General features: G+C 36.1%; 3 protein-coding genes across 10 annotated transcripts in view; 2 read left to right on the top strand and 1 right to left on the bottom strand.

Annotated features, from left to right (window-relative positions):
* The first annotated feature begins 718 nt into the window (after positions 1 to 718).
* Positions 719 to 8,737, top strand: LOC124304705 (cytochrome P450 315a1, mitochondrial). The gene is made up of 8 exons (XM_046763255.1): positions 719 to 886; positions 2,480 to 3,002; positions 3,877 to 4,067; positions 4,155 to 4,489; positions 4,631 to 4,855; positions 5,010 to 5,222; positions 5,524 to 5,565; positions 8,633 to 8,737. Coding segments are annotated over exons 1-8 (1,635 nt in total). The 5' UTR covers positions 719 to 885.
* A 246-nt stretch (positions 8,738 to 8,983) lies between these two features.
* Positions 8,984 to 14,817, bottom strand: LOC124306438 (contactin-1). Of its 2 annotated transcripts, none has more exons than XM_046767153.1 (6): positions 14,541 to 14,817; positions 13,359 to 13,640; positions 13,073 to 13,263; positions 12,578 to 12,707; positions 12,341 to 12,481; positions 8,984 to 10,673 (listed from the first exon to the last, which is right to left on the bottom strand). In XM_046767153.1, the coding sequence occupies exons 1-6, from the start codon at positions 14,581 to 14,583 to the stop codon at positions 10,510 to 10,512; spliced, it is 951 nt and encodes a 316-aa protein (XP_046623109.1). In that variant the 5' UTR covers positions 14,584 to 14,817; the 3' UTR covers positions 8,984 to 10,509. The 2 variants fall into 2 exon arrangements, with proteins under 2 accessions (XP_046623109.1, XP_046623110.1); XM_046767154.1 differs by having other exon boundaries at positions 10,404 to 10,668; positions 14,541 to 14,814.
* A 183-nt stretch (positions 14,818 to 15,000) lies between these two features.
* The window catches only part of LOC124306421 (protein retinal degeneration B), a 28,748-nt gene continuing 26,605 nt past the window's right edge, over positions 15,001 to 17,143 (top strand). For all 7 annotated transcript variants that reach the window (XR_006908610.1, XR_006908609.1, XM_046767120.1 and 4 more), the window contains exon 1: positions 15,001 to 15,559. The gene's annotated coding sequence lies outside the window, so the exon portion shown is untranslated. The remainder of the gene's footprint in view (positions 15,560 to 17,143) is intronic.

The following is a 17,143-nucleotide window of genomic DNA, read 5'->3' as shown; positions in this document are numbered from 1 at the left end:
ATACCTTATGGCTCGGAGATTGAACCCAGCACTTTGATTTCACCGACGCGTGCGCGTTACTCTTGAGCCTCCAAGTAATTCGTGGTTTCCTACGATCACTGCTACGAAACTGTTTCTTGAAGAGTGGCGAATTTTTTCTTCACAAATTCGTAAATTCAGAAGTGTAAATTTTGCTGCATAATCGAATGAAATTTTTCATTCCGCTATATTATATTCGCGATAGGAGTAACGAAAGAATTATATTATGTACGTTAGGGTGTTTCGGAAGAAAAATAATTCGCGATATTCCATCATGGCACCCTCTAAAAACTTTGCTTACGTTAAAAGAAAGGTTCTGGCAAAAGATAAGTGTTCTCCGTTATGTCGAAGTTCATGCTCAGTTGGTTTTCACTTTTATACATTTTTTTAAATATACCAAGAATTGGGAATAATTTGTTTTTTTATTGCTTGTACATTATTCATAGCATTAATTTACGTCGCTAAGTAAACTCATACTTTTAATATTAAGTCTTCAGTTGATATTTGAGAAATGTATCTGATTATCTCTTCGTTATTAATTCAATCTCATAAAACAGTTATAATTTGATATGAACTTTTAACTCACAACGTGTATCTTCACAGATTCAAAAAAAAATTTGAAAAAAGTGACAAATCAAATGACCGCGATCAAAGACATAACGTAGAACGATTATCTTTATAGAGAATTTTTTTTTTTTTTTTACCTGCGAAAAAAATAGGGGTGCGACAGTGGAAAATTTCTAATTATTTGATTAAACACCCTAAATTGTACACATGTACTGTGTAATTATCTAAGAAATATACGCAACAACAACAACAACGATTTTGAAATAAAATGTACAAGCCGATGATCCTATCATTCGCAAAAGTAAGTCTTGTACGAAATTATACCGTATATGTATAAAACGCGGCTGCATTAATCGTGTATTCAAATTATCCTTGCGAGATCAACGAACGAACACCGCAAAGTCAACGCCCGTTAAAAATCAGCCGAATTCCAGGTGTACACGTGTATGTAATGTATTTTTATCATTTGTGTAGACGCGGTTGGAAATACGTGGGGGGGGGGAACGAAATAAAGATTCAGACGCTCGTCGCAATTCAACGGATGGCAAAGTTTCAGCACAGAATCGATTCATACGAAATAAACGCCCATGCACAGTTTTCAAAACGCAACGTCAATCGCGTTCTCCTCACTATGTTTCAACTTACTCCAATACCACGCGTTTCACTCTTGTATATAATCCTCACATAGTGCCTGTAGGATGTTAATATTTTCCTGACGATGATCGGCGGGCAGCCCGATCGAAAGGTCGTAATTAACAAGTCGATGTAAATAAAACTGACCAACGTCGACAAATTCAGCAATTCCTAAGAAATTTCATGGTCACGAATTGTTCAACTATATATATATTTTAATTTTATCATGCATATACGTATAGGTATGTGTGTATGTAAATTAAAATTCGCTGGGGCTGATATGCGCATAGATAAACGGATCAATGATCTGTGCAAACGTGTTAAAATATAGATAGACGTGTATAATGTTGTACAGAGAAACGTGATTGTAAACTTTTATAGAAAATCGTTGACGTTTTGGAAACGTGACTCTCTCTCTCTCTCTGTGCGTGTATCTTTACATTCCAAACGTTTCCAAAGCGTCAACGGTTTTTTATGAAAATTTACACACGCAGACGCGCACACAGAGGTATAGTTTGTATATTAATATTCTACGTATACACGATTATACAATGCTACGCGAACGTTTTATCGGTAAATCGGTATCACGATATCTCTTTCCGAGAGTCTATTTACAATTGAAATCGTTTCATCGCCCTGCATACAAGCTTATGAAAATATACGGTATATACATAGAGGCATGAAAACGGCGTATCGGTAACCGGCAGGAATTTCTTGATCGTACATGATCCAAGGATCAGGGTTCAGTATAGTTCAACCGTCTTTACCATCCGCATCGTATTTCATCCTGCACTCGAAGCAAAGTCAGCTGAATAAAATGTAACGTCATCTCGTAGACATGCGAATACGTAACGCAACGTGATACTCGATTTGCAGACACGCTGAGGTGTGCGAAAAATAAAGAATCGGTCGCTTCGTTGTACAATTTGTCTTGATTTATTTTTTACTACCGAGATAACGCAGACGCCTTTCAACGCTTCGTAAAGATATACGTTCGTTAAACCGAGAAAGAAAAAAAATCATCGACACTCTATCTTTGAACGTTTTGTTCTCCGGTGTTGTTAAATTGTTATACTTACTACTATAATATATATGTATATAAGTAAATTCGCGGTATAGTATTGGTGTGAAAATTGTTTTTTATTTTTTTTGTTGTATAACGTTGAAATATTTCACAAGCTCTGATTCATCGTCATACGTAAATTATATATAGTAAAAATTATGCAGAAGATTTGCGTATTTCATTATCATAGTTTGATAGTGCAGGAAAAAATGTTATTAAAAGTGAACGGAACGATTCGAAATTACGGGATTAACTCGAGTGCGAAGATTTTAAATTTACGGTCGAAAAATATTTCGGATGTGAAATTAATATCGAAATATTGTGCGACGAAGAGAAATTATCGATCTTGTAGTGGAAATGTTTATGGATGGAGTAGAAAAATGTGGAATGAACGAGAGGAAATTGGGAGGAAATCTTTTGGGACGTCGACGATCCTACCGGAAATGCCCGAACCTCGGGGATTACCCCTGGTCGGTACAACTTTTTCGCTAATTCGCGCTGGCGGTGCGACAAAACTTCACGAATACGTAGATCAGAGGCACAAAGAATTGGGACCCGTTTACAGGGAACGGATGATGGCAGTCGAGGCGATTTTCGTCAGCTCGCCGACGGAATTTAGGAGGATTTTTCGCCTCGAGGGATCGAAGCCTAAAAATTTTTTACCCCATGCCTGGATTCTCTATAATAAGATGCGGAAATGCGAGCGGGGCTTGCTTTTCATGTGAGCTATGATATCGTGTGTGAAATAAATTAACCCGAAGTTGGTAACGTCGTTGTAATTTTATTTTTTTTCTTCTCATCCACGGTTAGGACAAAGTTGTTGTTTCGCAATATTAGGAATCTCCGAGATATTGCAGTAAATTATAATAAAGAAAATTTAATTTATATTTTGGATACTTGACTACTCAGAGTCGCTATAAAATTGCAAAGTAGTGATTTTTTACCTACCATGTTTCGTTGTAATAGCGTTACTTATACTTCAGTCCCTTGAAAATTCAAATCAGAGAATATAATCTTTACACGCTTTGATTAAAAATTTTATCGCGTAGCTTTCGTTTTTTTTCTTCTTGTTTTGTTCCTTTCCTTTCTCTGCTACTTCGTCTGTCGTGTTTGTAGTAAAAATTTATTCGAGACTCTAGGGTCACGAATTGATTCAACGATCTATTCCATTGTACGATTTCTATGTCTCTCTCTCTCTAGCTGTCCGTTTCTAGATAAGAATCAGGAATTTATTATGCGGATACGATTCTCGTTTCAATCGTCCGCTGCAGCGTTGAAAAGTATAATTTTCCTCAAAGAGTAAAAAAAAGAAAAATAATTCCGTCGAGAATACGTTAGGGGGGGTTACAGCTCGGAAGGTCTAAAATCGTGCCGATTTTTGAGTGTTTTTACTTTGGTAAAAAAGACTTCTACTTCACAATACTTATCGAGTGTTCTCGGATCGCATATCGAAATACCCGAATAGCGGCGTTGAGACTCATAGTAAAGATAAGTTACACGCGCATATAACACATCATTATCGATACTTCGGTGCGTGTACACATTTTAATGAAAACCGATTATTTCTCTGTTTTTCTTTTTTTTTCACCATTTAGGGAGGGTGACGAGTGGTTGAGCTTTCGCAGGATAATGAACAAATTATTACTGAAATCAGATTCCGACGATTTTATGATAACGCCTTGTAAACAAGCCGCGGAAACTTTGGTCGAAGATTTCAGAACTTACGCTGTAAAAGGTTTGCCGGTTTCAGAGCTCGAAAGAAAATTGTACCAATGGTCGATCGAAGGTAATATAATAATATATAATGCGTGGAGTTGAGGAGAAAACAAATGGAAAAAAGATAATTGGATTCATTTTTTCTTTTACCCTCAAGTCATGCTCGCCATTCTCGTCGGTTCAACGTGGCCTCGGCACAAATCTGAAATATTATTACGGACGGAAAAATTGGCGATCAATTTGCACAACATATTCAAATACTCGGCTCAGCTTTCACTGCTACCGGCAAAATTGGCCATGAACTTGAAACTTCCTTCTTGGACCAAATTCGTAGCATCGGCAGACTTCGCGCTCAACATTCTGCGAGTTACGGTCAAAGAGATGATAAAATTGAAGGGAAACGGTTTGATCGAGATGCTCATGAACGAGGGAATCCTGGAGGATGATCTAGTCAGGATCGTCGTCGATTTAATTCTCGCGGCCGGCGATACGGTGGGTGAAATTGAAGATTTTCGAAAAAGTCAGGGCGAAAAGTCGGAAAATAAAACAAACAATAATTTAATCACGCAATGTCGAATCCGCTTTTATCTTTCACTTTTATTCTATTTTCATTCCCTTTTTCGTAATCGTCAGACAGCACATTCGATGCAGTGGGCACTTTTCCTCTTGGGAAGTAATCGGAGTGTTCAGGAAGAGTTGTTCGAGAAATTGAAAGGGGCGAAGGGCGAGAGCGCGGTGGAAAAAGGGGTTTTAAAAGGAGCGATGAAGGAATCGTTGAGACTTTATCCGACGGCTCCTTTTCTCACGCGATGTTTGCCCGAAGACAGTGTCGTGGGAGGATATCACGTCGGCAAAGGGGTGAGATTGGAAAACTTTTTGCTACACTCTTTATAGATTTATATTCAACGGTTTGAAAAAAAAAAAAAAAAAAAAAAAAAAAAAACTATAAGCTTATCTATTCTAACTACGTGTATTTTTTTTTTTTTTTTTCTTATACATTCTACGAGAGCAGCGTCTGATTCTGATGTCGTTATACACGAGCGGACGTGACGATCGAAATTTTACAAATGCGGAAACGTTTTCCCCGGAACGTTGGTCGAGAAACGAGAAGGGCGATTATAAGGGTGTCCTAAATCCGCACGCTTCTCTACCATTTGCAATGGGCGCCAGAGCTTGCGTCGGGCAAAAACTAGCCGAGGCTCAACTGACGTTGACGATGGCTGAGGTACGTCTTGCGGAATTGCGGTTTTATTTAAGAACAAATAAAAATCACGAGATTCTCGATTGAATCGGTTATTTTTTATCACAATCGGTTTTTTTGTTTTTTTACTCCCATGAACTACGGAATGCAGTATGAATTTATGCGATTACGGTATCAATTATCATCATTGTCTTACTTACTGAGATACCGATTCAATCGAGTCGTGTTCGATTATTTTTTTGGCCTCGATTAATCGGTGCATGGATCGTTAGCGGCCATCGTTAATCTTAGACAACGTAATCTCGTTTTTTTCCTTCCTTCTCAGATGATGAAAGCATTCCGTATCGAATGTATCAACCGAGATCGTGTCAAAATGATCCTAAATCTTGTATCCGTACCGTCTGAACCGATCCAACTTTTGCTGACACCGAGATGCTGACGTTGCTTCACGGATAGAAGATACATTGTCATTTTTTTCATTTTTTTTTCTTTCTATTATTATTCTACTCTTTCTCTCATTCATACACACCTGGTTGTATAAACACTTTTTCCAATCGAATAAACGGATCGTTATACTGACAATGAGTGAAATGGAAATTCAATCTTTTCCTTACACTTCTTCGTAAGAAAATATATATATATATATATATATATATATATATATATATTACCGAACAAGAAAGAACAGCAGCACTTTTTGTTTAAAAAAAAAAAATTGGGATAAAGGGAGTAATTAATGTTACAGGGTTTACAATTTATACAATATATATATACACACACAAAAATGATATATATATATATGTATATATATATATATATAATATAACATCTATAATACTACTCAATGGTTTTACTGAAATGAAAATATTTCGTGTATTTGGCGAAATAATTGTTATAGGTATATATTCACTTGATCAGCGTGCGCGATAATAATTTCAGTTTACTATCAAGGTGGATGTTTCTCTGTATATATTATATATGTATGTATGCATGTAGGTATATAAATATCTTGAAGCCGAATGCATATAATACCTAATACATGTTGATTAGTATTTAATTATAAATAATTCGAACTTGAATTGGCGCAAACTTAATTGATTAATATAAACAAATATAACATACACAATATGTTTAACTTATGATTTACAATAAAATAATGCCGTAATTCAATTGTACGGACGACTCGTAATTTTCAAACAATCGGAAACTCAACGCGTTCACCGCGATTCTAACAAACAATTTCAAGACTGACACAATAATAACGATAATAATCACAAATTGCGTAGTTAATGAAATCGATATGAGAAGAAAAAAAAAAAAAAAAAAATTAACATACCACACAGATATTGAAACGTTATTTACATATGCAGAGTAATGAAAATAATACTGATCTGCGCCAGTACTTTTTATTACTTTCAAACGACGTTCGAATCTTTCAAAGTCTTTTCGAGATCACGAAACAGTTTGTTTGTTTGTTTTTGTCAAACATTTCCCTCTAAAATCCCACGCAAAGTATGAGTTTTAATTTACCGAAAGAGTTTCGACAACGGCGATGCAAACAACGTTTCAATCATTCTCATCATCATTATTATTATTATTATTCTCTTGGTATGTAGGTATGTATAGGCAGGCAATATGTATGTATGTTGGGGACGATCAATGGTGCTAACAGCAACCACATAATACTATACAATATTCTAATATATTGTGCTTACTTAATTATTAGGACATGCGTTTCTCGCATGTCTCTCTCACTCTATCTCTCTCTTTCTCTCTCTCTCTCTCTCTCTGTGGGTGTGAGTGTGTAGATATTTTTTGTGTGCTGTAAATATATAATTAGCATATAATATGTGTATAGTACGTATAATAATATAATGCAATATAATATAGTCATGTTACATAATAGGTGCACCTATCGAATATACCCCGGTTCATTATTATCATTGAACAAAAACGTAATGAAACGTAATCGAAACGTCTAGTCGGTGACCGTCGATAAAGGACTCGGAGATTCAAATTTTCATTCGTAATATCACAACATAGTATTGCGCCTGCGTATGTGTGTGTATGTGAAATCTTTAGTCTCAGCTTAGGTAATGTTCCAAAAAAATATTTTCAACTTATGATCTATAACTCTTCTCCAACCGATCAATAATAATAATAACAACAGCTTGAACAACAATTAATATTTAAGTATACTTTATATATTCGAGCGAGTGAGTGTGTGTGTGTGTGTGTCTGTCTGTCTGTATATCGCATGCGTGTTCGTATTTAGTTTCTCTCTCTGCGTAAAAGGAACAAAGATTGTACTCCGACTTTGCGTGAAATCAGTGTGCAATTTGTAATGTTGTACACATATATATATATTATATATTGGGTTGTTTGGCGAGAAAAGTTCACCAATGTTACAAGCTCGCTAAATTATATGTAATATATTTCTTTTGGTAAAATAGCGCTGCTATAATTGAACGTCTAGATAACCAGTATATATAGTATATTGTGTCGTGATATTTTTACTTATCATCATCATCATCATCATCATCATCATCATTATTATTATTATAAAAAATTGTCTTTGCTTATTAGTTAAAATATCTTGATGCTTCGGTTATATAAATATATGTATATATTTGTGTGTATGCATGTATGTATGTGTGTGTGTGTGTGTATATATATATATAATATCATTATTATCGCATAGTTATTATTCCGTCAACGGTATGTGTGTGTTTCGTTTGTTTGTGTGTGTGCGCATGTATGTGTTTGTTTACTTGCGTATGCCTGTATGCGTACATATGTTATATCATTCACAACACAGAGTGCATAGTACGAAGCTGTGCAAAATCTGTTTGTATTCTTCGACGTTATCGATCGTTATCTTCTTGCGAAAAGATACAAACGAATTTCCAAGCCTCTACGTAACAACGCACAACCATTTTTTATACAACCTGCGTGCACCAAATTATTATTATTATTATTACACATTATTATGTAGGTACGTAGCTCTTTCACAACCGTAAAGAACAAGCCTACTGCTATTTTATCCATTTGAAAGAAATCTGATTCCTTTTTTTTTTTCTTTTTTTTTCTCTCTTTTTCTTTTCACACACAAAACACAAGAATGAAAGGATATTAAGGAAACACGTTGAACGTTGTCTGGAAAGAAACAAAAAAAAAAAAAAGGATGAAAAAGTTATCGATTTTTAATTAACGGTATAATCGAATAAATTTTTTTATTTTCACAACGTGCGCAAAACTAATAATGCGATAATTTTATTAGTGCTCACTACTCTTATGTGAAGGAATAACGTATCGTCAGCTTGTTCCATTTAGTGGAATGTCGTAATAAATGCTATACACGCGTAATTTTATAGATTTACGTGAGATTGCGGGCTTTAATATCTTTTGGTCTAAAACTTTGTCTTCCATCCAAGCGTTTAGGGAATATTATAGGTAAAGGTACGGAACACTGCGAAGGCTGGAAACGGGTTGTTTTTTCTTTTTTGGGCAAAAACGTGAAAATATTTTATCCTCATTAATAAACCCTTGAACTGGGAGTTGTTTTTCATACTGAGATTCTGCTTAAACCTACTAGGTGAAATTTTTAGTTATCTATTGATTTTCTTTTTAGTTTTTTTTTGTTTGTTTTTTTTTGTTTTTTTTTCTTTGTTTTATGTTATAAAAAATGACCTATCATTGCATATTCATCGGACGTGAGATTTGAAGTGTTGTCGTACAGATCAAAAACACACGAATTTTCATGTGGAACTTATCACTTAGCGCCCAAAGATATGCTTTTGTCTAAACTATTCTGATATGATTGTATTCAGAATTGCGGAAGCTTATTTTTATTTATTTATTTTTTTTTTTTTCATGTAATATTGCAAGGTTGGAATTATTATTTTCTTTTTTTAGAAATTCGAGCCAAACGCGCCTGCCTTATTCATTTATTATTCATCTTTTCAATTCCATTCGAGCTCCATTCTCACGTCGCACAGATGCAGATATCCAAAAGAAACGTATACCACGCAAAATGAAAATAAAAAAAAAAAAAAGAAATTCTCTATTCTCAAATCCCCCTGTTCGTACAAACTACCTATATAACTTTTTATCTCTGGCCATGAAAACTTTATAACATTTTCAACTTTTGCCGAACGTCGTATCGTTGTAATTATACAACTTATAATCTGCATTAATAACTGTTTGCACGAAGGGATGCTACAATTTAACGTGAGGAATGTGTAGCGGTAAACTTCGGTGCATTAAAAGCGTTACATTGATATCTACGGTTAGGTTTTCTATGTTAAAGAAGCGGAACCGATTTCTTTATATAATATCTTCAAAAGTTGCCTGGTGAAATAGTGCAGTATCATCATTATGTTTCTTCTATTTTGCAGTTTGCTTGTTTATTTTTTCTTTTTAATGATTTTTTTTAAATTCTTGATGCGGTTTGATTTAGCAGCAACCCGGGTGGCGAAGCAATGGCAAAGGCTATCAATTTTTCGTGTGATAATTAATCACCCTATTGGGACCGAGTACAGAGACATTTCGGACAGATAAAAACAACAACAGAAAAAAAAAAGAAGAAGACATTTGTACGTAACGAGAGAAAAATTTGATAATCGATTAAGACTAGACGACTCGAAGCAGAGACATTTTGAATGTCATGTATACGATCTCACGATTAGCACACTTAAAACAATGCAGACTCACTATGTGGTTACAGTCTTTTACCATTTGGTTTAATTTTTAGTTTCTTATTATTTCTTCTTAAATTCGACGAAACTACTTTTTTTTTTTTTTTTTTTTATCATCATCATCATCATATTCTTCTCCTTCATCTCAATCAGTTACAAAAAATGCAATGGTCAATATAGATTCAACCGGTGAGACAAAAAATATCTCAAAAATAGCGCTTCGCCACGCTAGCAAGCCTATCAAAGTCCATTTTGCGTATACATTGAACAATTCGCTTGTACGTGTGTCGTACTTATTGTACTCACTCCAATTGCGTGACTTTGATTAGCGGCAAGATAGCGTGACGGTAAATTTCACAAACTTGCCTCGTAGTAGTAGTAGCGAGCAGTTTACAAAAAATTGATTCAGTACATGCTCGTTTGTGGTCATACTGAAGTTTATGCTTCTAAAGAAGCACGTGTGTATGCTATTATATCGTTATTATTATCATTATCATTATTATTACCATTATTAAATTTTTGTTTTTTTTTTGTTTTGTTTTTTTTTTTCTCATTTTGTTTAAGCCAGCTTAAAATATAGGTATAAAAAAAATCACATTCTACTCTGCCAATTGCTAGAGCCGCCTGGGTTGCGTGACAGTATTATTGTTCAGTCGGGTTGTCGTTTGGTTGTTTGAATTTTCATCCTGAGGTACGCGCTCCGTTCTTTCGTCAAAAAATCCAGGATTCAGGATTATGTTGGGCACCAACTCAATCACTTCCTGCTCCTCCAGCTGCGCTGCAAGTCGGGAGCGGAGATTAATTTTCATTGGTCTAGGCCACGGACCGTACGGGCTTCGACCCTCTCTCTCTGTTTTCACCACTTCGCTGGGTATTTTTCTCTTGTAATGAACAAACTGAATTTCGATGAGAAATTTTCATCTTGCTAAGTAAAATCGGAAATTCTTTGCGCGCAAAATTGCATACCATGCGTAGGTTTAATAATAATCCAACCGATGAGAAGAATATTTTAAAACTTTGTAAAATCTTAGTATAATCAAAAAACATTCCAATCGCGTCGCAATCTTTTATCAAACAGATGCGAAATTTTCCATGTGGACATACTTAATGAAGTCGTTTAAAAATTCATTGTAATCGAGCTTAACTCACTTATTACGAACTGTTAACGATTTGAAGAAAGGTTACGTGGACGGGGGATTAACTCTGAATAGTATATAAGTTTATTGGAAGATGACGATTAGTTTATAAACAAGAAGTTGAAGTTTGAAAACCATTGACACTGGGAAAAAAAAAAAAGAAAAAAAAATAGGTCACGAAAGTTTCTTTCAAAGGTTAACAATTCAAGAACGTTTAAAATCTAGGGGGGTGAAAAAATGCAATTGAAAAGATTTGTCCCGGCGTTGACGGCGAAATTATCAGGACTCGAATCGCGTACGTCGTTACAAATCGATAAATTCCCAGCGAGATGTGCATGTGCCATCTTTGGCCTACCTCTCTACGTAGGCAAAGTCAGTCTAATAGCACATGACAAGTATATTATCTAGGCCGCAATGCTCTATCTCTATAGTATTACTTGCTATTCAATACACACTAGTTATTATCCATTCTGCATGACAAAATCGATATAAAACCACCAAAGCTTATACAAAATTGGCGGTTTCAAGTCGCACGATATATTCGTATTGGTCAATGCGAGTTCGCGCAATTTTTTAATAAGTTTGGCGGTTAGTGGTTCTATTGGCAATTATTTTCATTACAATCAAATCTAAGATCTATCAATGTGCAGTAATATTGTTTCAATCAATAGTATGATATAATTAGCCATATAAATTTATAGAAATATTTGATTCGGTGCCTTATTATAGGAAATTTTTAAGCATCTGGTGCAAGAGTTAATTATTATAATAGGTAAGGTAAATTTTATGAAGAGTTAGAAAATTTGTTGTTTTTTTAATACCTAATTTAGTCGCAAAGCGCTTGCAGCTAGGAAAAAATTAGTGAAAGATAATTGATAACGTATATTAGAATAGTATCAGGTTGATCGATAGGTAGGCAGTTACTGTAGGGAAAGCTCGAGATTAGGGCCGTAGATAAGTTCAGTGGTTCGCAAAGCTGCTCATGCTTATAATACGTATAAATTGATAAAAACTCGAAATAATTTTTTAAACTAATCCCACTCCCGTTTTCTTTTACAATTGATATTCAATCGATATTTCGCGGATCATAATACGCTTGAAAGAAAGTCTTTGCAACTTCTCGTAAATTCTTTGCGTTAAAGACCGAGGCGGGATAACGACTCGGTTTTCATTGAGAGAATTTCGTTGATATTGATCGAAGGATAATTGTAATTGTCGTTGCAAGTATTTAACTATAACCATGAACAGCGGCGACAAAGAGACAGAGTAGAAGCAAAAGCTTTAAAAAAAGTTATCGTAAAACACTTACAGGGTGCCTTGCATTCGCGGTATAAAAGGTAGCAGGTCCCAAGGCCCAAAATTAACAATGTTCCCATTACTATACCGACGGCTGCTACCCACACTCGAGTATCAAAGTTTTCAGCTCCGTCTAAAAGATGTCTGGCAAGTTCTAGAACAAAAAACGAGAATACTTGTCCTTCTTTTTTTTTCCTCTCCGTCGGTATTCATTAGACTCCTCGTATACCGCGGTATTCAATGACCCTACCTAACTCCTCTACACTGTGATGCGTGTGACCCTCGACCTCGACAATTTCGCCGCGACCGAGCTGATTGGTTGCCCAGACTCTGAAGGAATAAGTCGTGTTCGGTTCCAAGTGGTAAACATCAATTTGTCTCTAAAAAAAGTCAGATAAATCATTCGCAAACATTTTATAACACAATGTAACGCAACGAGTACGAAATTCTTCAATTGGCACAGAGTTAAGCGTATATTCAGAGATCAGAGATCTTGTTCTGTACATATTATTTTTACTTTTCGTATTTTGTCGTTTAGACCGGCTTCTCAAGCTTCGATGTTCGGTCGAAGTGATTTGAATGCACTCGAGTAGGGATAATCCAGAAATTGGAAAAATTGGAGGTAGGCTAAAGAAACAAGAACTCTGTTCGTAGACAACATTTCTTGCAAAACGGATCGTCGACGGTATTTCGCTTTACTCCGTTGCCTCTTTACGGAAAAATTCGGAACAACAATCAGACTTACGGAGTTGGGGGGAATGTGCGTGGGAACAATGGGCTTCCAGTCCTCGGGATCTTCGTTAGACGGCGTTTTCAGACGATATTCGGCGGTGAAATCTATTATCGGATATCCGCCAGTCCCGCCAACCTCCCACAAAACGTTTGCCAAAATAGTGGATGGCTTGACCCAAACATTTTGCAGCGCTGGGGGAGGAGCTGATAGGATAGAAATAAAGTTTCAGTGGTTTTGACGCGGCGTGACGAAACGGCTTCCCGAGAACAAAACCGATTCGGCTAGACAGACGACTTACATCTGACAAAAACGTTGATCCTCGTTTTCAGCGCATCCGTATCTTCGTCCATGGTGCAGGAATATATTCCCGCATCGTCCAGACTCACGTTCATCAACTGGAGCGCTCCGTTGGGTTCAACTTTCAACCTCGAAGCCTCTCGCCCCTCCCTTATCCACATCACTCCCGACGTATTGCCGGACTTGAGCAGGACATCGTCTTGCGCGCACGACAACGTCAGGTTCTGTCCCAGGTCTACCGCCACGTCTCGCACCAGAGGCAGCGCTAATACCCTGTGCCATCCTGGGAGACAAAGATGACAAAATGCGTTCTGTATCCGTCTTTCTTTATAATGTCAATTTTTTAGTTTTTGAAAAAAAAGTTTTGAAAAGACTTTATTTACTTTATTGTAAGAAACGTTTATTTCGATACGACGAAACAAGTATTTCATTATTGCATTGAAATTTTAGTCGAGCCAAATATGATTTGTTAACCGACTGTTAACAAAATTCTATCTTGGATCATTATTTGGCTCGGGAAAAATTTGATCACAATAACGAAACGTATATTTCGCCATATTCAAATAAACTTTTGTTATAACGGTAAATAAATTCTTTGCCGAGTGTAGTGGTTATAGCCAGTATTTGTTTTTTTTTATAGAAACGAAGAGAAATATTATCAAGTATGAAAAAAATACAACGAAAATTGTTGTAACAACGACTATTCTAAGCACAGGCATCTCTTCCTCGCTTGTTCTTTGCATTTTTTTTTTTTTTTCATTTTTTGACGTGTAAAATGAAAAAAACAAAAAAATTACTTCATTACGTAACTTGTCCCTGAACAGCGTTGAAGAGGATTGCTTGTTTACAGGATACACCATCATTGTAATTAGCTTGGGTTTTTAAGGCACGCACACACACACGCTACGATATTTATACCTTACGCACGTATTACTTGCGTGTCTGTATACCTATACATGTTCACCCTCGGTACGGAGATTAAGGAGAATAGAAGAGCACGACGTATAGTAATAACATGCAGTATAGTAGCTTATAGGTGTGTATAAAAGTTGAGCACATTGATCGGCGGGTAGGCGGTTATCGTATACGAGATAATAATGAAAAGAAGTGACCGTTGCGTAGTTTTTCTCTTTCTTTGTTCTTTTTTCTTTTTTCTCCTTTACTCTTTCTTTGCATATTTTACCTGCGAGTAGAAACAGCAGCAAAACAGCTTCGTGCATAACCATTCTCCCATATTAGGCGGATGCTGTGTATTGTCACCAAAAATCGGGAGCGCTAATTCCTCGATGACATGTTCGCGCCTAGTTTTCTTGGATTGTTTTATAACATTTTATTTTTTTTCTCACTCCACTTCGAACCCCCAACGTCACCCACGTTTCCGACGCAAACGTCACTTTTCGACCAGATCGCTACTGTCAAACACGATAATCACCATCACCACACCACCACCTCCGCTTCTTTCGAGGAGTCGGTCGCTGTTATTGAGCAGTCGATATTACCGCCATCTGCTAACATCAACGTCAATTTAAACAAACGAAGGTTGCGGCAACAGCGGCGACAACCTTCGAGAAAATTCCCTAGAACGACCTAACCTAACCTCAATTTACCCGTTTATCAACGTAACATTCATTCGCGTTTCGGGGATTGAAATCGAAGATGCAAAGTTCGAATTCACGCGTCCGAAAATCTTAATTCCCTCCTGCTGAGCGATGTTGCAACTGTAACAACGCAACCCAATTTACAAACGGACCCGGAATTTCTTGACGTTCTTTCGTCAATGCGTCCTCGCGTCATCTCAAACAGGCATCGTGTATTCGAAATATCACCAGCGTAAAGCTCCGGCCTTTTTATACTCTGGTATATTTATTTTTTATCCATCGACGCCGAGTCAACTAGTGGGAATCGGAAATAAGTATTCACGTATCGCTGCAGGCCATTCCTACGCAGGCTTTGGTCGTTCGAACAATGTACTCGACGTTGTTACATCGCAAGCGTTACACGTCCAGCTGCCCGGCAAGGCTCTGCGTTATGCGATAGAAGTTGTTGTTGCTGCTGCTGATGCGGTGGTCGGAAGTAACCAGATGAAACCAACCGAGACTAATCGTTGATTGGATAAATGCGTGTTTTCTGTGCCGTCGTATTATTGATAAGTGGATAAAGATTGCTCCCGCCTCACGAATACTAAAAACCGTCTATGGATTGGTACGTATTATATGTGTTTGGAGTGTCTGATCCCTGGCGAAATTTCTACTGCTACGAATTTTTACTCAAAGAATTGTTAATTTTCTTTAAAGATTGTATTATATTGTAATTTTTTACCGACAAAAGTCACGAAAATTTCATGGAAATCTACAAATTCTTGGGAGAATTTATGCATGTTTACAACTTTTTTTTTTCTTGTATTAAATTTTACGAAGTGCTACAATTTCCCAAAAATTTTTTTATAAAATGGTAGAAATTATTTTTACCAAAAATGTCTCTCTCTCTCTTTCTACCTTAGTCTCTCTTCGTATCGCTCGCATTTCTTCGAGTTTTATTTATGCAGCATTGGTACGTACGTTGAAATGTGTACGTAAATTCCACATGCAAACATTTACCCGTGCGATTTACGAACACGCCGTCTCGTTATACTACACTTTGTTGAAAATACACGATCGATATAACAGATAAAATAATTCGGAAAATTCGTCGGGCAATGATTAATTGTTTTTTTTTTATTCCGCCTATAATACAAAATTATGGTACCCAATTTTCTGTACGCTTGTGTTTTCTGTAAATTTAGTTAGCGAATGTTCGGAAATAAAGAGACACTGATCCAGGATGTTTATTGAACCACATGGCGCAGAATTGGGTTGTGAAACGCTTTGATCAGCTTTAAAACGAGATTAGCGTAAATAAATACCAAGGATAATAAATACCACCACTGGATAATTCCAATATAGGATTGCCGGTTTATATACACTTGAAAATCAAAGTCATTTTGCAGATCGAAACACTGTATCGTAATTATACTCTTTGTATAAATATTTGATCACTACATACATACTTTGAAGAGGAATCATTCGTCTTACATGCTCCGTGTTGAACAGTATTTTCACATTCATTGTGTAATTGCGATTGCGAAAGAGAGTGCAAAAAAATTATCCCGACCCGCCTGAAAAAACCGTTTCGATACTTGATTGTATATATATTATATGTATATATATATATAGACGTATATGATATAAAATTCCAAACTTTGTTAATAAAGTAAGTATTTTATTCCAGAGTAATAAAAAAATCTATCCCAGGCATTGATACAAAGCGAGTGTAATAATTTATCGCGTCTCGAGAAAGAGAGAAAAGAAACAACTTGACATTTTTCTTTATCATTTATACGTATCGAAAACGGGATGAAGATCAGTGAATAAGCTTTTTATTTAGCGGCGTGGTATTGTTTCATGTTTTATATTGTGTACGTCAGTTTCACACTCGTCTGACATAAATTTATACATTCCTGCATATAAACCGTATAAATAATGTGGCTCGGAAAAACGAGCGCTTATCAATATTTTGCGGTTCATTTCACCGACATATATACGTATATATACATATATACATATACATAGAGTTGAAATCCATTCCTTTTTCACCGACCGTAGTTATTATTAGTTTATCTCATCGTTGCGACGGCAAAACATGTTTAATGTTGTTGCTCTTTTCCCTTTCTCATCTTTTTTCATCATTCTTGACAACGCGGCTGCGCAATCGCAAAACTTGGAAAATATACCCGTAACATCGCGTATC

Source organism: Neodiprion virginianus, chromosome 5, assembly GCF_021901495.1.
Source record: "Neodiprion virginianus isolate iyNeoVirg1 chromosome 5, iyNeoVirg1.1, whole genome shotgun sequence".
Taxonomy (NCBI): Eukaryota; Metazoa; Arthropoda; class Insecta; order Hymenoptera; family Diprionidae; genus Neodiprion; species Neodiprion virginianus.
The sequence above is the reverse complement of the archived record's forward strand: the minus strand, read 5'-3'. Positions and strand labels throughout refer to the sequence as shown.